This window comes from Elgaria multicarinata, chromosome 1, assembly GCF_023053635.1.
Source record: "Elgaria multicarinata webbii isolate HBS135686 ecotype San Diego chromosome 1, rElgMul1.1.pri, whole genome shotgun sequence".
Lineage (NCBI taxonomy): Eukaryota > Metazoa > Chordata > Lepidosauria > Squamata > Anguidae > Elgaria > Elgaria multicarinata.
The window spans coordinates 146,427,827-146,451,472 of record NC_086171.1 but is presented as its reverse complement, the minus strand read 5'-3'; the positions used below and the strand labels follow the sequence as shown (position 1 = coordinate 146,451,472).

The window sequence follows — 23,646 nt, the reverse complement described above, 5'->3', positions numbered from 1 at the left end:
ATTTAATTTTACTAATGTCTAGTTTATAATTGAACAAATTATGACTGTTCTAGCAGCTACTAAACCTAAACGTGATGGGAGAAATCTTGCCTCTTTTTGTCCCGAACAATCCCTTCCCCATCCGGTTCAATATTTCCTACTTTTAATCTGAAATCTGGATCAACATCAAGCCGATTTCCATGCTTGTTCTTCATATAACAAAATGTCAAAAATGTTTGTTCACAAAGATCTGTGGAACAAAAGGGAAATAGATGTTTCAAAGTTTTTCACCCAACTTCTTACGATCAGGAAAAACCTTCACCCAGAATTGGTCCAGTCTATAGTCTTTGAAAAATGATTTCCATGAACCATCACAAGTCATGTCAACAAGTGCATCTTGCTCTTCCGCAGATAGAGTTGTTAGTTGTGCATCACCACATTCAAAAGGATTCCTTATCCATGAGTTTTCAGGATTAGGTGCAGGGAAGAAATCTCTGAAGCTAGTTGCTAAATCATGCAGGTGCTCAGGGATGTTATATTTTACTTCTGGTAGGAATTCATAATCAGTGGACTCCAGAAATGAATGGTGAATATGTGAATGGTGCCACGGACCCCCTGGGTGGGTTACACGGACCCCCTGGGGTCTGCGGACCACCAATTGGGAACCACTGCCATAGCTGAATTGCCAAGGAGCTGAGGAATAGCCACCCAATGTTTGCACTGCTCTGTCCCTCTCTCAACCATCAGTTGGAACAAGGCTGAGTCCTGTAACCAGGATAGAACCTTTACTGAAATGGGCCGAGATAATTAATAGCCTCTAAGAGTGCAGTTGTCTTGGTATATATGTGCCCTATTACTAGAAAGTTAGATTTAATACTACCAAGTAATAAGGATATGGGGAAAATGATTTGGGAAAATAACCTTGGATTGAGCGACCATCATTTAATTGTTTGATCTAGCTAAACTAAATTTACAGTTAAGGGTGCAATCCTATACATGTTTAGAAAATAAAGAAGTCCTAAAATACCCAGCATCCCTGCAGTCAACCATGCTGGCATGCTGGGAATTTTAGGACTTTTTTCTGTCTAAACATGCAAAGGATTACACCCTAAAATATTTACATTCAAAGAGCAGATTTTGAGAATACAAATGCAACTGGAATATCTTCAAGGGCATGGATTATCAGCCATCTAGACAGATGAAAAGAAGTATGAACCCTATTTTTATTCTGATTGCTGATTAGTAGTCTACTAGATCAAAGTTCTTTCTTCTCTCCTGCCCTGGACCTTTTCTTATTTTTGACAACAAAGGTCCAGAGACTGATAAATCTCGTTCACACTCAAGACCTGACTACTATATGTGCGGTCAGGAAGGAGTCTTTCCCTTAGATCAGATCAACTATCCAAAACAGTTGTCAGTGTTCTCAGACCCATTTTAACATGGGATCCATTTTTATGTTATTTTCTTATGATATATGTCCATCTTTCTCTTATGACAACTATGTGGTGTGGTTGTTTGTTTGTTTTTACAATAACCTTAACAAAAAGAACAAACATAATTTTAAGTCAAGCCTCCAGCCCATTTGGGGTTAAGTGGATTCCTTCTTCACTGTCTAAACAGAAAATGCCAGTACATTGCATTTCCTTAATTCCCTCTACAACTACCTACCTTGGCAGTAAATATTACTGAGGGTGCAATCCTGTGCCCAGTTACCTTGGAGTAAGTCGTATTGGCCACAGTGAGATTTACTGCTGAGTAAACATGCATAATATTGTGCTGTATGGCTGAAAACCAATGCATATATACTAGGGAGTGAGTCCCATTGAATTCATGGTCATTTTACTAACACAATATACAGCAGTTGGGAAGAGCCTTCAGTAATGTGCAATAGTGGGGTGAGGTCATTCTCCTGGTGTGCACATGCTTTGAATGCAGAAGGTCCTAAATTCAATCCTTGGCATCTTCAGGTAAGTCTGGGAAAGGCTCCAGTCTGAAACATCGGAGAACAGCTTCCAAACAGTGCAGACATTACTGACCTAGATGGACCAAGGTTCTCATTTTCTATAAGGCAGTTTCCATCCATATTGCGCTAAGTGTGATGAATACTGTGACTTAGAATACCGTGTACAGATCTGGTCGTCACACTTAAAAAAGATACTGTAAGAGTTGGAGAAGTGCAGAAAATGGCAACTAAAATGATCAAGGCACTGGAACAACTCCCCTATGAGGAAAGGTTACAACATCTGGAATTGTTTAGCTTAGATAAAAGGCAAGTAAGGGGACACATGGTATGGAGAGAGTGAATAGGAAGCTGATTGGTGGGAACTTCAGGACAGATAAAATACTTTTTTTCACACAGAACATTAATCTAAGGAATTCAGTTCCACAAGATGCAGTGATGGCTAACAATCTGGATGGCTTTAAAAGGGGATTGGACAAATTCATGGAGAATAAGGTATCAATGGCTACTAATTCTGATGGCTATATGCCTATGTACACCAGTTGCTGGAGAACATGGGCGGGAGAGGGTGCTGTTACACCCATGCCCTGCTTGTGCGTTTCTTGTGGGCAGCAGGGTGGCCACTGGGTGAACAGAAGGCTGGACTAGATGGAACTTGGTCTGATCCAGCAGGGCTCTTCTTTTGTTCCTATTTACATCTGTGAAATGTTGGGATGGTATTCTTTGACTAAACCATGGGTGACTGTCCTGTGGTGTCATCAGGAGCAGGCAAGCTTGGGTATCAAGCCTGTACTCCTGCGTATCTTCCTGTGCTGTTGTCTCTGACTTGTCTCGGTAGGCCAGAGGCCAAACTACAGTAAGTTGTGGGGTGTACAATAGCTGCATATGAGGCAGTTTAATGTAGAGGCTAAAGAGACCGGGGACACTCAAGTTCAAATCCCTACTCATCCAAGAAGCTTACTGCGTGACCGTGGACCCACAGCCTCACCTACCTCACAGGGTTGTTGTGAGGCTAGAATGAGCAGGAACACCATGTATGCTGCCCCGAACCTCCTGGAGGGAAAAAAGGATAATCCACCCTTCCCCAGCCTGGTGCCCTCCAGATGTGTTGGACAAGGTTGGGATAACCAATAATATGAAGAAACGATGCCCTCCGGCTGTGTCCACCAGGGTGGCACTAGCCTCCTCATTTGCCCTCGACTTGGGGGGCAGTCTAGTCCAATGGCGACCAGCCGTTTTAGCAGGTTCAGCACCCATCACCCCTCTTTCGCCCTACAGAGCTGGCCAACGCCAGACTTCCTGTCTTCACCCGCTGCGTCACGGGCCGCTTTCCTTCCCGCCCGACGGCCAGCCACGCCAAGGAGCAACTGGTGCCTAACCCTAGCCAGAGAGAGCGAGAGGCGGGGGGGGGGGAGTCGCCCGCCGTCAATCACAACGTAGCCCGCCTCCTGTCTACCCGGCATGCCTTTCGCGGGCGGAGGGGAAATGGCCGCCGTCGCCAGCTGCTGCTGCTGCCGCCGCTGATACGGAGCGTCGCCGGCGCTGAGGGAGGATGCTGGCGCTGCGCTGGCCCGCCAAGCGGGTGGGGCGCTGGGCGCCGTGTGGGCAGCGCCGCACCAAGTTCAGCTACGGGCCGAGAACCCCCCGCGGCCCGCTCCCTCGCACCCCTTGGACTGTCCGTGGGCCGCCCCCCGGTGCGAAGCTGCCTTGGTACTTACAGAACGTGCCGTCGGCGCGGGAGCAGCTGCCCGAGCTTGACGTGGTGACGTATGAAGGGAAGCTGTACCGGGTGCCGTGGATGGCCAGGCCTAAATTCCCCAAGTGGGAGCGAGGGTGGCACGACCCCCGGCACGACGGCCCGCCTCCCCCCGAGGAGATGCCTGCCTACAAGCAGCGGCCTTGCTTCATATGCCACCAGCGGACGCGCCTGTTAGAAGGTATCCGTGGGCACGGGCTGATTCAGCCGGGCGGCGGGCGTGGCTTTGCCGCCCTTGTCCGTCCCTGTCGACCTACACCAGCCTTTTCCAACCTGGTGTCCTCAGGGTGCTTTGGACTACAATTCCCGGCATTCTTGACCATTGGCCATGCGGGCTGGGCCTGATGGGAGTTGAAGTTCAAAGCACATGGAAGGCACCAAGTTGGGGGAGGCTGACCTACACTGTAATAAAACAGGGCGGTGTGGAAGGACACCAAACTGGTCAGGGTAAGGTGATCCATTTGTCATAATTAGATCAGAAAAAGATACTTTCCAAAGATGCGAAGCAATATACTGAACTTGGGTTATCTGGATCAGGCAATTATGGATCCAGTATTTATATGACACCTTTTTCGAAAAGGTAAAATCTTTGTTTGGAAAATAACTGTCTCATGACAATTTTAATAGTAGTAAGAAGGCAGAATATGTAGATTGACAAATTCATAAACTAGTTCCGTATGTTTGGTTGTGTGGTGCCAGATTATCCATACTGACCCAAGTTGTGTGAATTAATTGACCATAATGTTGATTCGTTGCTCCACTCCAAATTCTAACATGGATAGTGGGAAGTTATTGTTATCTATCATCCTTGTGTAAAATGAATTGTAGTACAAAATAAAATATGGAAAATATTCTCTGGTAACATAATCTGCTGACTCCTAGGTTTAAAGCAAGCATTGTGGCTAACCAAGACAAAGCTAATAGAAGGTTTACCACCTCAAATACTTGACATAATGAATGACACAGCTCACCAGTTGGAAGAAGAGGATGAGAGAGTCCAAAATGTAATTTCCCATGCACGTTTCTGGGTAAACACTGATGTGGACATTGCAGAAGATACCTACTGGTAAGTCTTTGGCTTAACTTTGCATTTCAGTTGCTTTCGTTGTTGCTGAGGTCATTGTTTTTATTTGGCATAAGAGAAGATATAGCTCTAATTGGATAAGATGATGCTATTAAGTTGGTAATTTTCAGTGTGGCAAAAGAAATGACATAAGCAATTAAAGTGTCCTGTGAGTCTTGCCTGCAGAAGTAGCTGCCTGCATCCAGGTTTACTACTCTGATATTGATTCCTCACAGTTGATGTCTTTGGAAGGTGAAGGGACAATGCATTCTGCCCTTTATTTGTCTGATGTCATTGGAGCATCCGGTCATCCTTGATAAAGAGATGCAGTAGAACTACCTGCACTCAAAGGAGGTTGCCTGTTGGTGTGTCAGCATGGCTTTGTACTTGCAGGGATTCAAGCAGTTCACATTATTATTTTAAAGCACCTCTCCACTATCTAATATTTGGGAAATGCTATCCTGTGATCTTCATGTAGAATTCTTAAGAACTTAAGAGCCCTGCTGGATCAGACCAAGGGTCCATCTAGTCCAGTTCTCTGTTCACACAGTGGCCAACCAGCAACCCTCAAGCAGCACATGGTGCACAGCACCCTCCCACCCATGTTCCCCAGCAACTGGTGCATGTACTGCCTCTGATACTGGAGGGAGCACACAGCCATCGTGACTAGTAGTCATTGATAGCCTTCTCCTCCAGGAATTTATCCAATCCCCTTTTAAAGTGAAGATGCTCTAGTCCCTTGATCATTTTAGTTGCCCTTTTCTGCACTTTTCCCAGCTCTACAATATCATTTTTTTAAATTGTGGTGACCAGAACAGTACACAGTATTCTCAGTGCATCACTTTACACTTGCTGACATTGAGCTGCTTCTGCCATTTGGATGCCCACTGTCCCAGCTTGGAGAGATCCTTTTAGAGCTCCTCACAATTCCTCTTTGTTTTAACCACCATAAATAATTTGATGTTATCAGCAAACTTGGGCACTTCACTTGCTCACTCCTAATTCCAGATCATTTATGAAGAAGTTGAAAAGCATTGGTCCCAATAAAGATCCCTGGGGGACCCCACTATTCATTTCCCTCCATTGGGAGAATTTACAATTTATTCCTACTCTATACTTTCTGTTCTTTAACCAGGTACTGATTCATAAGAGGACCTCTCCTCTTATTCCATGACTGCTAAGTTTGCTCAGGAGTCTTTGTGAGGGACTTTAACAAAAGCCTTTTAGAAATCCAAGTAAACAAAAGATCAATGTCTGATCTTTTGTTACCCTGTACAGATCTAGCCTCATCGTCTACAAGTCTACTGACATTCTCAAAGAACTCTAAAAGATTAGGGAGACAAGACTTACCTTTTTTTTTTTAACCGCTTTTTACTGTTGACCTTGTATGTCTGTCATAAGGAGCTAAACTAGGAATTTGCGCCAAACAAAAGATCACAAAAAATGTGTGATCTCCACATCTAGAGATCATGAAACCTTGTAACTTTTAGTGATTTTCTCATTGGTTAGTGTGGATTTTCACAATTTACTTGTAGTCAACATGGCAACATTTGCTTTTTGTTGTTGTTACCTACAGTACTGTTAATGTGCCTATTGTGCTTTATGGAGCATAAGAAGACTGGTTTCTGCTGCAAGTAGCATACAGTCTAAAATTTGACATGGAAATAATAGAGGAAGGAGACGGAAGTGGAGGCAGGGGTAAATGGAAAGAATGCACAGTTATTTCAGTTACACATATTTAGGTTTGGCTACAGCAAAGCATGGGAACTACAGGGTCGTGCTGAAGGCTTCATGAAAAAGGAAGAATTGGGGGGTTGAAGGAAAGTTCTGGCAGCTTTGTTATAAATGAGAACTGATGGAAAAGCTCATGGACAGAGCTGTGTGTAGTCTGTAATTCCATATAGCAAAAAATTTAGTGTTGCCCCTTGTAACTAGAAAAAAACAGTAAGTCATGCAAAACGTACAAATTTATATTTGTCATAGAATTTAAATTTTTGTATAGTTTTTTAAGTGTTTTTATTCTATGTAAACCGCCTAGACAGCCTCGGCTATGGGGCGGTATACAAATGCAACAAATAATAATAATAATAATGACAACAACAACTACTAAGTTATCTTCTGTACAGAATCTTTTTAGCACAACTCTGCTTATAGCTTTATGCAGAATCGTAAAAGTTGATGCAGGTAATGCTGATTGGCTTAATAACAGATAACTAGTGAGTTACCATATCTAAACTGTAACTGTCATCTTAATTTGTATTTGCCTTTTGCAAATGCTATGATCAGCCTTCCCCAACTTGATGGCCAAAAGATGTTTTGGAAAACTCCCATCAGCCCCAACAAACCTGACCAGTAATCAGGAATGCTCAGAGTTATAGTCCAAAATATTTGAAGGGGACCAAGTTGTCTTGTCTCTGGAGAGGCCACCAGTGAGGGAGGAAGCAGCAGCCAGGCAGCTCTCCACCGTGCCTGGGTCCAGCTCCAGCTCAGAGCCCCCTCCCTCCTGCTGTCAACTGTAACTGCTGAACTTTCCAACTAAGATTGTAGTGCCTGAATTTGCTCTCCTTTCCCCCCTCCTCCTCCTCCCTCCCAATCCCCCTTCCTTTTGTGTCATGTCTTTTAGATTGTAAGCCTGTGGGCAGGGACTGTCAAGAAATACTTTTGTAAGCCGCCGTGAGAGCCTTTTTTGGCTGAATGGCGGTATAAAAATCCTTAAATAAATAAATAAATAAGCTATGGAAGATTGCTATAATGAATGAATACAAATTAATGTCTAGAAAACTTGGTACACTGGAACTTCTGGTTTGTGCCATTAGATCTAACTAACATCTTGTTCTGAAGCCCTGTGCTTCTGGAAGGCTTGCTTCACTTGTGCAGGACCATGACTACCAAATATCCCTCACTGGCTAAAAGGATGATGGCTCAAGAATGCAGAGTGGCAGCAGCATGGGAACGAGGTTAGTTAAAGTTTTGTAGGCCTCTTTATCCCTGTAGACTTGTTTTTCTGGTAAGTAGGGTTGGCTTGTAAGAAGGTTCTGCAGAAGGATTAGAGTAAAAGTCCAGAGGCCTACAAGTTGGCATCTACAAGCATGCCCTTGATGTAAAGTCACAAGGTCATCCATGTTGCATTGTGAGCAATTTATCCTCTATAGGCTGCAGAATGGGAATAAGTAAAAAGACAGAAAATGGCATAGAGCAAGTGTAAAGTGCCTTTTCCCTGAAGAGCAGTGTTACTGTATTGAAATTGCTCATGTGGCCGGCCTAGCATTGGAGAAGTTTGTTCCTTACTGTAAACTGCTGTTCATAAAGCAATATTTGCGTGCTGTACATTTATATTTGCATATGTACATTTAGCAGGACATTAATGTAATATACTCCCCAATAATTTGTGTTCTTGGAAGTATTTGGGGCACATATATTAAATGAGACTGTTAAATGTTACTAAAAATAATGTTGGAGTTTCATTGATGGATGCTGTTTTGTTTTGGCTATGATTCTTTGGGTGAGAAGGAAAGCCATGAATTGAAGCCCAATTTCAGAGTGTCTGTTAATTTGTTATAATTCATCCTGATAAATAAATAATAATAATAATAATAATACCTGGCAGAACTGGGGAAAGTAGTGACAGTCACACTAACATAGAATCATAGAATAGCAGAATTGGAAGGGGCCTACAAGGCCATCGAGTCCAATCCCCTGCTCAATGCAGAAATCATCTTAGTGATACCTAGCGTGACCCTTTCTTCTCCCCCAGTTATTTGTAGAATTATCTTTCAAAGAGACAGTTTCCCAGTTCCTTATACATGGCCCAGATTGGTGTAATTTTGAATGTTTGTTTTAATTCATGAGCATTTGAAGTCTCATATGCTTGAATATCTCCCAGTCAGAGGTTTGCACCTTTAGCCCCTGAGGCACTAGAGTCCACAATTCAGCACTGCAGTGATTTCACTTCCTCTCAGTCTTGGAGCAGCAGTTCTGTGGCTACCCTTTGGAGCAGAGACCACGTTCCATAGACTTCATTCTAGGTCAGCTCCTCTTTCTAACCAGGGGCATTCCAGTAACTTTCCTGGAAATTGATACTAGTGTGTAGCTTTACTGTTATAATCTTGAAACTGAGTGTATGGGAGGGATATGTACAACCATTTAATCAGGGCTTCCAACAACTGCATTCAGCTGTGTGTATGTGGGGCGGGTGAAGTTCCCTTTGCTCAACATAGGAGGAAGTGCTATCCAACAGAGGACATTGCCTCCAATACTGGTGGTCTACAAGAGCATTCTCCCGAGGGTCTCTCTTCATGAATTTGCTGATAGTTCTAGTGAAACAGTGCCTGTTTACTTATTTGCAACATTTGTGTGCCACCCCAAAACAGAAAGTTCTTTAGACAGTTTACAGTAAACTAACTTAGTTTGTTTTCCTTTACAGAATCTATTCTTCTTCAGGTTCGTGGTCCGGGTGGGAAGCTTTTGAATGCAATGAAACCTCTACAACCTATCGCCTCCAAAGATGAGATATTAGCCACTGAGAATCACACTTTAGAAACCTTCTACCCTGTTGCACCTACGATTGACCTTCAAGAAGTTAATGTATACGAGGCAAAAAATGATACAGGTAAATTTAATAGAACTGCAGGATATATGCAGAAATTTGCTGTGCATTTCATAAAAGCCCATTTGTTATGGGTGAGATTCTTCTACATAACATCTCTGGGGGAAGGGTTAAATTCTAATTTAAAGAGTAGAGTGGCTGACGTTGAGAGAGTTGAGCACTAACTAAAACATTAGGTTTCTTAGTTGTGGTTCAGAAAAAATGATCATGTTCAGATAGTTTTATTTCTTTAGCAATGAGCTAAATGAGCTGAAAAATTGTACTAAAACATCACCTGGTTTGTATCTTAGGTTTTCGAGAAGGCTACCCATACCTTTATCCTCACACTATATACTTTCCTATATGTAACAATAAATTTAGAATGCGACCAGAACATCTCCAGGCCAATATGATGATGTTTGCTTTTGGGAATGCACTGGCCAAGGCTAAGCAACTATATGGAGTAAGTATTAAGATGTCAGTAGAAAAACCATGGCTTAACTTATCCTAGAATCAGGAGGTGGTGGTCACTTCCTTCCAAGCATCCCATTAACACAATGCTAGTAGCTGCTCCTGAATTGCAAGGAAAAAAATCCTGCTCTTTGCTCTCCATGAGCACATCCACATGGAAGCTTTTTATGCTTTGGGTTTGCTGGTTTAGCACAAAACATAGACGGATAAGAAGTAATACATTGGGAACATGTTATTGTGGTATACAAGCTGCATAACCCCCACTGAACTTGCAACTTTTTGGTCTGCTTTGCACGGTCTGCATTGCTTTGTCATGCTGGGGAGGGACTGGCTGTGCTGAATAAAGTGATGTAGGACAGCAAATTCATGCTGCTAATTTATATGGTCATTGTGATCCTAGGTCAGAGCTGACTCTTAGGTTGGTCATGAGCTTCATGAACATGCAAGAAACTATTCAGCATGAGATTCCCATATAATATGATATAATTCTCTTTGTATACTTGTGGTGCCTGAACAGTAGGAGGGAAATGCATGAGACAGAAGTCACTTTGCACTTGATTACACTGGAGTTTGAACTCATGCCTTGGAGATAGCAAGGGCTGGCACAAATACTCTTCTCAATCTCTGAAGCCATTATGGAGATCTGGCTTGGCCTTTGGCAGAATTCCAAGTAGGTCCTGCTCACCCTAAGGCTAAATCCAGCTATCACTTCAGCTATCAAATTTCCGCTATCAAAATGATGATCCAGAACTTGTGTTGAGCTGAATGTAAGTAAGTAATAGGCCCAATATTTGTCAGTGTGCAGCATGCTGGCCTGTCAACTCAAAATACTTCCCTGGCAGCTTGCTAGGCACATGCCTGCACTACTTTTAGACTACTTCAATATCTTTTTCTACCATTTGGTAAGTTTTTCCTATCCCCTCCTCCCCCCTGGTTGTCCACATGCAGGCAGACCATGGTGGAAACTATGCATATGATTTTAATGTATTCAAGTGCAGCAAAGAATAGATGGCAGAGCTTGAAAGTTGATTTGAAGTAACCATGTAACTGAACAACAGTGACACAGACATGGTGTTTGTCTTTCATCTTTATTCTGGTAATAAATGGGGGGAAATGATCTAATTCAACTCCTTCAGTCATATCTATTTCTAAGTTGGGTGATGTGTCTGTCTTGATATTGGATCAAAGGATAACATTACGTTTGTCATGCAGCTTTTCCCTTTCTTTTCCCTTCCTTTCTCATTACCAGGATGAACCCAGAGTTTTGGAGAACCCTATTGTGGTTCAGTGCGTTGGTACAAATGGCCAGTGTTTCCAGTTCATGCTGTTCCAATTGAACACAACAGATCTAGACCCTAGCAATGGTGTTAAAAACCTAGCCTGGGTGGATACAGATCAGCTTCTGTATGAGGATGCTAGGAGTCGTCCAGAAATCAGGAAAAAGGTTGTTGTGGTACGTTCAACAAGTCATTTCACTTTCATGCTCGAGTTACCAACAGTAGAACTCAAGCTCTGACTTCATTGTTAAGTTGAAAAAGCTTATCTCTGAGGCTAATATGACAAAACCTGACTTGATAGAGAGAACATATAATTCTCTCAAAATTAGAAGAAGAAGAAATCTTAAGTCATGAGTTTAAGTCCTTAATGGCACTGGCGTTCAAATATCAAGTATCCAAATAGATTAGCCAATATGATTTTATATTACAACCAGAAGTGATCAGGGTCCACCTTGAATTAAGTCCTCACCATCATGCCTAGGTGTTTTAAGGCCAGATGTTTGGGACCATGACTCCCATAGTCCCTGCCCATTGGCCATGTTGGCTGGGGGGTTGTTCAAAACATTTGGAGGTCACCGGTTGTGATTGGTTCAATCCTGGTTCTGATAACACAACTCCAAGGTTTCCAAAATGGGTGGGGGGATGTGTGAAACATATTTTGAAGGGGGAGGGGTGATAACATACCATTAGGATAGTATTTGACCACTTTAAAATGATGTTGAGTTAAACTATATTCCAGACATTGAAAATCCAGATGTTTTCTCTACAGATTCCTGCTGGAATACATGGCTATCAGCGAGATACATTCAGGAAGTTTCTGGCATTCTACTTACATGGTGTTGTGTGAACAGGCCTCTCAAGGAGTATGAGTTTAACCTGCCTTTGCTATATTTCTTCCTGTAATACACTTACAGTACAGTTAAGGGTTAAAGGCTATTTAATTTTCTAAAATAAACTTTTTTAAAAAGAAGCACATGTAAATAGTATGATTTCAGCCTCTTGTCTCAAAACATTTAATATCTTAAAGAATCAGGACGAGCACTACTATTAATTACCAGAGGAGTTGTTTAGGAAGAAAAGCTAGGAAAGCACAGCTCTTACTGGGCTAAGCACAGTGGGACTATATTTCTGTCTTTTGTGTAGTTAACTCCTCTTTTATGATCATGCAGCCTACTGTACTAAATACCACTTGTTGAATTGTTGTATACTGCCCAGAGAGCTTCAGTTATCTAGCAACATAGAAATGAAATAAATAATAATTTTAGAGTTGACAGTAGTCAAGCAATGCCATTTACAAAACCTCTTCATTTGCATTTGTAGAGTCTTTGAATGTTTGGGGAGACAGTAAAAATTCAAGACCTTTCAGAAAACGAGGCTATTACATATCTATTCTATATTCCCAAGAAGAGTACAGTGCCTGTTTTGGAGAATGATGGTGGTGGGGACACTTCTAAAAAAATATATGAGGAGACTAGTTAAAAGAGACTCAAAAGGGTCAAATCTCTCAAATGCTTTGGAGGTTGTTTTAAATAACAAAAATAGAAGCTCAACCAGAATGTATACTGGCTTTGGAAAGGTAACATTAAATCCAAGAAGATGGTAGCACAGTTAGTGAAGTCAGGAAGTTAAAAAAGGCAAGACATTCTTTAGAAAATGAAATCTTGCCCAACTGTAAGTTGAAAAACAAGCAAAATTGTTTTTTTAAAAAAGTTAACAAATCTTTAAATGCATCAGAAGCGTGAAACTGGCTAGTAAGTTGGATGGTCTGTTACATAACATGAGTGAAAAGTAGCACTTCTGCAAGGAGGGAATCTGAGGATCTGAGAAAAATAGAAATGATAGAAATGATGAAGTTCTAGTCTAGGACTTTCCAGCAAATTTAAAAAGTTAACTCACTGCATCAAGATTGCTTTAACCCAAGAACTCAAATTTGAAATTGCTGAACTTCCAATAATATGTAACTGGTCCTTAAAATTGACTTTTAGCTACTTTCCAGTCCTCCAGTTCACTGTAACCCCTATATCTATTTTTAAAAAGGGATTGGGTTGGGGGAGCTGAACATCAGAAAGCATGATTCAAATAAGATTATCAAGCTCATAGAACTAGTCTTGCTGAAACAGAATCAGCATGGCTTCAGCAAAGGGGAAGTCCTTCTAATAGTTCCTGAGTAAACTTAGCAGGTGTGGAGTAAGGGGAGTAGTGAGTTAAGTAAGCTTACAGTTGACACCAGATCAGTCGAGATGTGAAATCCAAAGCTGACTGCAAAGAGCTCCAAAAGGATATCTCCAGACTCTATGATTATGGTTCAATATATTTGTCCAAAATGTTACATATACACTGTTTGGATCTGAACAAGCGGTATCTGACCAGGAAAGAGATCCTGGGGTCATGGTAGATGATGTGGGTATGAAAAGGGCAAATTACTAGGAAAGACCACACTAAATAGTGTAATACTGTAACACCCCCATTTGAAAAAGAATTGAGGAGCTGGAAGAGGTGCAGAAAATAGCAATCATACTAAGCATAGGAGCTAAGGACCTTATAAGGATTCACTTCTTAAGTCCCAGCAACTATGACCAATGGTCAGGAATACTGGGAGTTGTAGTCTGAAACCTCTAGAGGACACCAGTTTTGGGAAGACTGCTCTAGGTTCAGATAACTGCATACTAGTTGCTGGAGTACAATAACTGGGATGGCTAGTTCATTTATGTACTGATTATAATCTTCCCAAAGGCATCTTGTTGGGCACTGTATTCTACCATCTGGGAGTAGATGGACCTTCTGGTCTGATCTATTGGGCTCAGATGATAGATAGGGGGAAGCTACAGAATTCTGTGCCTTGCTATGTCACAGTTCTGCTTCTTCTAGAGCAGACTTCCCCAACACGGTGCTCTCCTGCTGCTTTGGACTTCAGCCCTCATCAGCCTCAGCCAGCATGGCTAATGGTAAGGAATGTTGGGAGTTGTAGTCCCAACACATTTGGAGGGCCCCAAGTTGGATTACTTTGATTTAGAGCAATGTCCATCTTTGTCTAGTCATCTTGAGATCTTCTGAAAAGGTATGGCATGCATCTAAAAGAACTCCCAAAGTTGAAACTGCATTAAAAGTTGAATCTCATGGGTACATGCCTGTAGGCTGCTTTTGATCAAACAAGAAACAGCAAAAAATTTGGCAAAACCAATTCTCCAACTCAAGTTTCCCCAACTTGGGGCCCTCCAGTTGTGATCATTTGGAATTCCCATAATCCCTAGCTATTGATGGCTAGGAATTATGGGAATTGCAGATCACTCCAACTCCCATCGTTGGGAGGGCACCAGGTTCAGCAAGACTGCTCTACTGAAAAGTTACTTGCGGGGGGTGGGGGAACACATATGTGCTTCTATCTTATATTGTACTTGTCCAAGAAAAAGGTCATCCATTTAGGCTTTGTTGAATTCTGTTATTTGCAGGTGGCTGGAAAAAAGTTTGTTTTACCTCATCTCTATGTAGCTAATATAGTTGATGCAGAAGTCTTTCCAACATGGCAGAGTTCTGGCTGTGTAATGCTGGGTACGCCATTTTGGTACACCACAGGCCCTTGCAACTGACATGCTTTAGCCCCTTCAGCCTGAAGGACTTGGTGGATTTTGACAAATGTAAAACTGACTCATGATGCAGGTGGGGCACCTGGGAGATTTTAAGCTAGTGTGATGTCAGCACTCGCCAACCCCTCAGTCGCAGCTAGAAAGCTAGCAGACAATTGATACATAAGTCCTATTGCTATACAAGGGAGACTTGGCTGCGATGTTTGTGTCTTCTAGATATGAAAAGAAACGCATCAACAAAACCACCAGGAACAATCTGTATTCTCAACACGCCTCTCCACCCTCTTGTTTCCCTCTGTTACGAGCACAGACAAATACTCTCTCCTCCTACAGTTTCTATACTACGGTGACAATTCTAAGGCTAGGCCCCAGGGACCTGCCAGAGTGTTTGTGATAGGCTTTTGAAGCGGCTCCCACTCGGTGATCTCTTTGTCTGAACTGTTGCAACAGGTATGCATGGCTCAGATAAAATACAGTGCATGATGAAGCCTCTATGCAGTTCAAGGGGAGAATTGTTTCTTAAACAGCAGGTTCCCTTGATGTGAGGCTAGTATGAAATCAAACACTACAGGCTGTGCTAATAGCTCTACCAGGGGGTTGCATGTGCCCACAGACAACTCAATCTTTGTCTCCAGTTGCACACATTCCGCTTGCATTCGAACTGGCAAAAAAGGAAAATCTATCACAATAGGGATTCACACGTTATAGAAGAGGCCTTTCATTTTTCTCTCGTTTAAGACTGGCTTGGGTCAGGCTCTTGTTCACCTACTATTTTTAGGCCCGGCACTAGAGAGGGCAATGAAATAAACGTATGACAACAGGGCTGTTTATACAACATACTAACTAACTTAAAACTATGTTGTTAAAATATGGGTTGTTTGTTGAACTGTTAGCGTATTGTCTGAACGTCCCAGCATGGCTTATTAACCACGTAGTGTGGCTTATTTTCTTGAACAAGCCACTTTGAGAACCGATGGTTTGTTGCTGGGTTCAGGGTGTTTAACAAGCCACCCACTGTGGCTGTTCAGTCAACATGCTAGCCCATGGTTCAGTGTACAATTCATAACAAACCACATTCAGTATATTGTCTGAATGGACCCTGAATGTAGGTTAACATGTTTTGGGAGCCCAGTCAATGACTTTGGGAAAGGTAATTCTAGCACCCACTTCCAGGCTCATCTTGTCCATAGTTTTTTTAATCCACCTTAGAATATTTACCTTAAAATAGCAGTGGAATCTGCTGTGCCAGTGCCATGGCTGACATTAACGTTGGTTCTTTTGCATGCGCTTGGGCCATATGTAAACAAAATTCCGCTGTCTTGTATACCATAAACTTCCAGCTCTTTAGACAAAGCATTCTATAACCCAGCAACCAACTTCACTGCAAAACACCTATCTTCAGCACCTCTGAGATGTAAGAACGCTTCCAAAGTTTTGTGGCAAAACATCTTGCAGATATATAATGGAAATAGAGAGTTCTGGTTTCTTTGCAATTTTTTTAAAGCAGAAAGCATGTAGGCGTTACGATTGTGGGGAAACAAACAGGGATAACTTCAAATCATTCTCCCTTTGGCCATTAATACATTGAGCTGAACAGACTAAATTATAAAACTGCTCAAAAATATTATAGAAGCAAGCAAGAGGAGCAACGGCTACAAGCAGAGAAGGCTGGCAAAACACAGGATTGGCCACTGGGGCTCTGCTGAACAGCTGGCCGAAGGAAATTCCAACAGCTGCATGCTGGCTGGCACAAAGGAGAAGCTGCATGCTGGCGTGCATGAGAGTGGGGAAGAGACTGGCTGCAGAATCAGGGGTCTCCATGAGCGATTCCCTTGGGGCCATTAAACTGGTGGTCCAGGATTAAAAGATTATGACAAAGGAATCTGAGCATGTCCTTGGGGGTTCAGAGAAAACACCTGCAACTGTGTTTAGCCTCCACAAGTAGACCAAGGGCTAAGGCAAGGCTTAGGCCTTGTCAACAGCTTCAAGAATAAAATGCATCTGTGGGCAGCACACATCGCCTCTCTTTGGCTGCTGCTAATTGCCAAGCTTATAAGTGGATGAGCAGGTGCTTAAGCAAAGAGTTGCTGAGGAGGAGGAACTGAATTGCAAAACATGCGTCTTCAAAGCATAGGACCCCCAAAATGATCATTACCCCTAATATTAATAAATACTAAAAAAAAAACACCAAAGTAGTACTAACTCCGCATAATGCTTACAGAAGGGGATAAAACGCTTGGAGCTAAAAGCTGGAAGACAAACGATTTAAAGACATGTGATTCTCGAACTAGATTCTAAGGGTGGTATCCAATCTTAGTCCTACTTAAGAGGAATCTTACTGAAATTAATGGTACTTGAGTTAGACTAATGTTAGATACAATCCCATGAAGTAACAGTTGGATTATTACAGGGATTTTTTAAAAACAAACCAGTATGGTGAGATATACTTTTGCTGTGGGAATGGGAGTGTTTTGCTAACTACAAATGAGTACAAATTAGTAGCTAGGAAGGTAATTACCTAAAGTATCAAAAGGAGGACATTGGAAGCCTGTATTCTATAAGGGGTCAACAGATATTTGATATGAGCCTACTGCACATAAATATACCAATTCTTAGCCACAAAGAGCAAAAAAGTGTGGCATAAATAATTTTACATAGAAATCGCCCATACCCTTTGGAAGAATCCAATGCCTTTTTTTGTTTACTCTTGAATTTTGGCAAGTTCCTCTCAAGTTGTCTTTGAAGAATGATAATTTATTGCAAGTGCTACAATCACAGTTGAACATATTGGGCAGTTCACAGAACAGACCATGGGTTATTTGAGGGTTGTTTCCCCCTCAAGCCATTCAGGTGACATAGAATCATAGAATAGCAGAGTTGGAAGGGGCCTACAAGGCCATCGAGTCCAACCCCCTGCTCAATGCAGGAATCCACCCTAAAGCATCCCTGACAGATGGTTGTCCAGCTGCCTCTGGCAAGCTGTGCCTGGTTGGGGAACTAGGGAATGACGGCTGCTGATTAAAACAAGCTACTGTGTCTCATTTGATTGTGTGAATTGGGTCACTGTGATTGTTTTGTGTACTTGTGTGGGCAAAGTTTTTTAGATTGGAGTAGATCCAACTATGGATCCCACCAAGCGCCTGATGGGCAGATGGGCCTTGGATACCCTTCACAAGAAATTACAGCAACTGATAGGGTTGTCAGGTGTCCTCTTTTACAGAGGACAGTCCTCTATTTGGAAAGGTTCAATTCCAGTTTAGAAATAACATACCATAAAATAGGGGTCCCCAACCTTTCGGGGTTGGTGGACTTGTGATGTGCAGAGACCACGAAGAAGAATGCTCATTTCCCAGAAGGCAAACTGGTGAAACTAAAAGAAAACTGTCCAAGAATTGAAGTACAAGACTGAGCTCAAAAACACAAAGCAAGTAAAGCGACTCAAGTAAAGATGATGCCGAAGGAAGGCACTTGGCTTTGCAGCATGCCATCCTCTCAGTTAAAAATAATCAGAAAAAATCAGAAATAAACTACAAATGAAGAGGCAAGGAGCCCCACCAGCACCAAGAAAGGCTTCTATGTGCACATTGGTGCTCACAGGCACTATGTTGGAGACGTAAGAAATGTTGCCTATCAACAGTTAGCACCTGGTCACACAAGTCATCTGGCCAGTCTTTCACAGTATGGTGAGATATACTTGTATTTCTATTGAAATAATTATTCCTAAATTTGCTTTTATGCATATAAATGCACATATGCAAATGTTATGCAAATCATAATCCTCTGTTTTGGCAATTCATAAGTGGCCATTGTAATGTATTTGTTATGATGCATCCTAGATAATGATTGCTCACTGCAGGCCAATAGAGAGAGAGAGAGATGGGGGAAAGCATTCAGCTACATAATCTAGAGCCCTGATCAGACAACTCTTCCTTGCTCATTTAGATTCTGGGACAGAAAGGTAGGAAAGTAAAGAAAAGCAGAAGTGCCATGAACAAGTGCCAGAAACAACACCAAACATTGTAATAGATAAAGAAGCAGCGTGACAGCATGTTAAAGCTGAAACAATTCCACTATTACATGTGTATATTTATTTGGAACATTTATACCAGGGGTGTAGAACTTCTGGCCCATGGGCCAAATCCAGCCCTCTGGGTTACCCAGAGGGCCATGGCCCTTCCCCTGACCCCACCCCCTTTCCTCTGACCACCAATTGTTTTTCCCCCTTCTAAAAGGTTGAAATGCCTCTCCTACAGCTTAGTTGTAAGAGGTTTAAGCTAAAATATGCCAGTTTTGGCTCCACCCTTCTGCCTCCAGCCCAACTCACCACTGGAATGCAGCCCCCAAAGACCTCTCTGAGACAGAATTCAGATCTTGGGCTGAACGAGGTTCAATACTCCTGTTTTATTGATTGATTTCCTGCCCTTCCCATGCATCTACATCATTCAGAGTGGCTTACAGCAATTAAAAACATCAAAAACCGATACAATAAAAAAGAAAAAACCAGCAGCATAAAAATGGAATCAGGTTCTACAAACAAACAGACATTTGAAGATGAGGGTCTACCATTACAAAGTCATCTGCTCAGCAAGATAAATGCTTGCTGGAACAGGAAGGTTTTAACTAGCTGGTGAAAAACAGGAAGAGAGGGGCCAAACAGATCTCAACAGGTAGGCGTTTCATAATCAGGGCTCTGTCACCAACCAAATGTGTCTCAGCCAGGGCCGGTGCCAGACTATTTTTTGCCCTAGGCAAAGTGAGCTATTTGTACCCCCCCCACACACCAAATTGCACGGCAATCCAAACATGTGCGCCGAGTGGAGAGCTGGGACTGGCTCACTTCGATTTGGGACTGAGCCATCTGGAATTCTCCGGGCCTTACTTCCATGCGAATGCAACCCGCTATGCAGCCTGGCGGCCTGATCCCCTCCGCACATTTACTCGGGGGAATAAGGCTTCCGAGTAAGGAGGCATAGGCGTATTGGGCCGCATTGGTGCCTCCCGGTGCAACGCTTTCTCAGATGTAAGTCCCGTTGATCCATGTGTGCAGGATTGGGAAGCAGGAGAGTTTGCCTTGCGAGGAATCCACAATTCTCTAGCTTTCCTGGGGGAAGGGAGAGGGAGTCCCGCTTGCCCACCTGCCTGGACATTGCGGCCTGTTTGAGGAGAGAGGCGAGGTGACCCAGTGCCTTTTCCTCGGGAGTAAGGCAGAGGCTGGCTTGGGCCAAGGTCGAGCTCGCCACGTGCTTTTTCTTCTTCTGTTAGTAGCGGCCTCCCAGCTCTGGGAGAACGGCTTCCAGGCAGCTAGAGCGGCTCTGGGAGGGTGGCTTCCAGGCGGAAGTCCGAATGTGGAACCTCCCCCCCCCCCGTGTCCCTGGCTTCGCTTTGGCTGGGCATGCATGGGGTGCTATCTCGCCTGCCCAGGCCCAGCTGAATCCTCGGGCTGGGCTGGCTCACAGCCAACAACGCGCGTGAGTGCTGTGCAGCGCTTGGTGCTCTAGGCGGCCGCCTGAGTGGCCTCTATGGTAGCACTGGCCCTGGTCTCAGCCATGGATGGGACATGAAAAATGGTCTCTCCTATAGATCTTAGAGAGCATGCAGCCTGGTACAGGAGAAGACAGATTCCTTGGGTATCTTGGAACCAAACTATTTAGGGCTTTAAAGGAAAGCTGTGCAGGAAATATTTTCACAAGGAAGAATGACGTATAAAGCTGTAAGTAAACAAAGGCTGTATTCACACAACATGCTAACCCGTCCAGTGTGAGTTGTTATTAAACAGTGGGTTACTGTGTTGTTTGAATGCAATGTTTTTTGCGGGGTGGGTTGTGTTGCCTGAACACAGTGCTTTTTCTGTAGGGTGGGTTATCGTGCTATCTGAACGCGGTGCATTTTTTTGCAGGGTTGCTCGTTAACCATGCAGTGCGGCTTGTTAGCTACCTTGAACAGCCCAACCACAAGCCATGGATTCTCAAGGTGGCTTGTTCAAGAAAAACAAGCCACCCTGCAGAAAACTCACTGTGTTCACGCAAAAAGTTAACCCATAGTGGGTTAGCGTGATGTGTGAACCCGGTCAAATAAAAAGTCAGTCTGCAGGATCAAGTGAGAATGGGGAACATCTGCCCCCAAAAGACAAGTTGATTGTGCTGTCGCAGAAACCCACTTTCCCCCTCTCCAACCCCCAAATTGTATCCAAATTGCCAGCATGTACAAACTGTATAAGAGAAGCCAGGCTCAAAATGCGAAACCAGTATGGCTGCTCTTTTTATATTACATCTTTCTTCACACTTGGGATAGTGTACTTTGGGTCACTGCCCATATTTTGGAGTGCCAAAATTTATCTGGTAACAGCTTTGAAAAATACAGTACAATTATAGCAAGATTTCACAAATACAACTTAAATTTGGGGGTGGGTGGGTTCTTCTGTGTGTAAGAAAAGAAAAGGACAAATGTACATATAGTGGGTTTTTTTTTAAAAAAAAATTGATTGCTTACCATACAGGAAGGCAGATTTACAATTTGCTTTAAACACTTTTGTGTTTTTGTGGCACTTCCTACGCTGTATGCCCTGTAGGGAAGTGTGCAGAAAGTCGGCGGGGCTGAAAGCAAAAGAGGGCGGGGCCAGAATACTAAACGTATCAGCGTATTTTAGCTTAAAGGTCTTACTTCCAATAACAAAGCCTTAGGAGAGCATATTAACTGGGGCTGTGCACCCACCCCCTGATCCGCCTCGGGGCCTGATCTGGAGCCCCCGAAGCAGCCCCAATCTGCCTCAGGGTTGCCAGACCCACCTCAGCGCCTAAGCGAGATTTGGGCCCTCCGAGGTGACTCAGATTTTTTCTGGGTGCTAGCTGTGCAGCTGGCACCCAGAAAAGTCTCCCCTTCCCCACTAACCTGGTGCCGCCGCCGCCCTTGCAAAGACGGTGGCAGTGGCAGCAGATAAGCCCCCCTCCCCTCTACCTGCTGCCACCACCATCCAGTGTCGTTGTCGTCTTTGCGTCCGGCGGTTTCCACTGCTGCTGATGCATAAATCGGAAGTAGGCTGCGCGGCCTACTTCCGGGCTTATGCATCGGCAGCAGTGGAAGCCGCCAGATGGCAGGTAAGCCTCCCCTCCCCTCTCCCCTTACCTGCTGCCTCCGCCGCGTGGAGGCAGCAGGTAAGGGATCTGCCGAGAGCCGGCTCTGAAGCGCGCCAAAGCTTCGGAGCCAATTGGCTTCAGCTTTGGGCCACCTCGGCCATCGCCCGAACCACCTCGGATCTGTGATTTGGAGGTCCAAATCACCCCAATCCGCTTTGGATTCGGGGTTTGGATCCGAGGCGGTGCACAGCCCTAATGTTAACCCATTTGAGTGGGAGGAACTGCACAAAAGGCAAGAAACCATCAAATGATTGGTATTTGGGGAGGAAGGGGTGTGGCCTTCTAGGGATTCCAAAAGGTCCATATTTATTTATTTTATTACATTTATATACCGCCCCATAGCCAAAGCTCTCTGGGTGGTTTACAAAAGTTTAAAACAATGAACATTAAAAACAGATATACAAAAATTTAAAACCATCAAAAGCATAAAAATAGTATCTATTTAAAAACAATATTGATTTAAAACAACTATTCTGGGGTCAATGAAAAATTCAGCATATGTTGTTAACTGCCTGAGAGAAGAGAAAAGTCTTAACATGGCGCTGAAAAGATAATGTTAACATATTTAACATTCATAACCTATTTGACCCTTGGGTGTAAGGTTCTACACCCCTGGTGTACAATAAACTTAAAAAAGAGACTTGCTAGGGCATCATAAAAACTAGCAAGGCTTTTGCCTATTGTATCAGTTTAACTGGAGAACAAGGAGCAGAGGGTGATGAAGAAAATGGGTGTTGGGTGTGTTAGAAGAATATTAATTCAGATTGTATCAGAATGTTATCACACTATAGTATAGGTCAACATCCAGGTCAGGGGTATAGAGCAACATTTAAATAAAAAAAAAAGTTCAACGTGTGAACACAGAAATATTCTCCAACTCTAACGCCTTTAATATTCATGTGGGGTGTGGGATTTATGTAGAAGGATATGGCCAATGAATTTCTATTTTCCTTTGGTTTGTTATGCTTTTTCTGAACTGCTTTGTTGTAATATATATAGAAAAGTGGCTTTGCAAATAAAGTGGCTATGACTTCAGCAACCAAGTCGTAATAAATTACAACTCCTGTTTATGCATAATTACAAGCTGAGGATAAATGAGATTCAGGTAATATAAACTTATACGCAATGTGGTCTCATACAAATGGTCTGACCCTAAAAGGTACACATCAGATTTTCTTCATCTGTTATGATCAGGGTGTGTCTATTACAATTTTCTCGATACAGGAGTTAGTAGGGCTGTGCACCACCTCGGGCTGAATCCCAAATCTGAGCTGAGCTGATTTGGCCTGCCTAGGTCCAGTTCTGAGGTGGCATAAAGGTCGGCCCAAGATGCCCAAAGGCTGGGATCAGCATTGAAGCCTCAGGGTGCCTTGGGCTGATTTTGAGTGGTGCAGGGCTGCTCCCACCTACCCAGGGAAGCCGACACAAGACCGGCCGCAAGTCCATGGCACTCACCAGACTCACCTCCCTTCCCTACCCTCCTCCCACCGCCACTGCCACGACTTACCTGTAAATTGTGCCATGGTGTCTCCCCATTTTTACTATATCGATCGCCGCAAACTACAGCAGTTATAAAGGGCCATTCCTTTGGGTTGTGGGGGAGGTGGGCGAGCGGTGAATGGGGAGTCGCATGGACTCCCGGTTGGCCTTGCAGCTGGCATCCAGGAACCTGTAAGGCCTAGTCACTTTGGTGTCAAGGTGAGTTGGGGGAGCTGTGCACAGCCCTAGTAAGCATATGCAGAATTTCAGGGTTTTGGTGGTGGGGTTAGAAGACATGTTGAGCTCGTTTAAATTAGAAATAAGGCCTTAACAGTGTAAACAGACAGTGGGAAGAGTGG

The 23,646-nt window shown here is 43.4% G+C and overlaps 1 protein-coding gene across 1 annotated transcript; it reads left to right on the top strand.

Annotated features, from left to right (window-relative positions):
• Window positions 1-3,429: 3,429 nt before the first annotated feature.
• MRPL37 (mitochondrial ribosomal protein L37) lies at window positions 3,430-12,061 on the top strand. The gene is made up of 7 exons (XM_063138628.1): window positions 3,430-3,876; window positions 4,578-4,761; window positions 7,600-7,715; window positions 9,182-9,367; window positions 9,655-9,806; window positions 11,064-11,267; window positions 11,861-12,061. Exons 1-7 carry the CDS (start codon window positions 3,492-3,494, stop codon window positions 11,936-11,938), a joined length of 1,305 nt encoding a protein of 434 aa, XP_062994698.1. The 5' UTR covers window positions 3,430-3,491; the 3' UTR covers window positions 11,939-12,061.
• Window positions 12,062-23,646: the final 11,585 nt, after the last annotated feature.

What these genes read in the sequence shown, in the direction of transcription:
- MRPL37 (XM_063138628.1), top strand. Translation starts at nt 3,492, where the DNA reads ATGCTGGCGCTGCGCTGGCCCGCCAAGCGGGTGGGGCGCTGGGCGCCG. An exon ending in GCGGACGCGCCTGTTAGAAG is followed by an intron (nt 3,877 to 4,577) that starts GTATCCGTGGGC and finishes GCTGACTCCTAG; the next exon opens with GTTTAAAGCAAGCATTGTGG. An exon ending in CGAGGCAAAAAATGATACAG is followed by an intron (nt 9,368 to 9,654) that starts GTAAATTTAATA and finishes TTTGTATCTTAG; the next exon opens with GTTTTCGAGAAGGCTACCCA.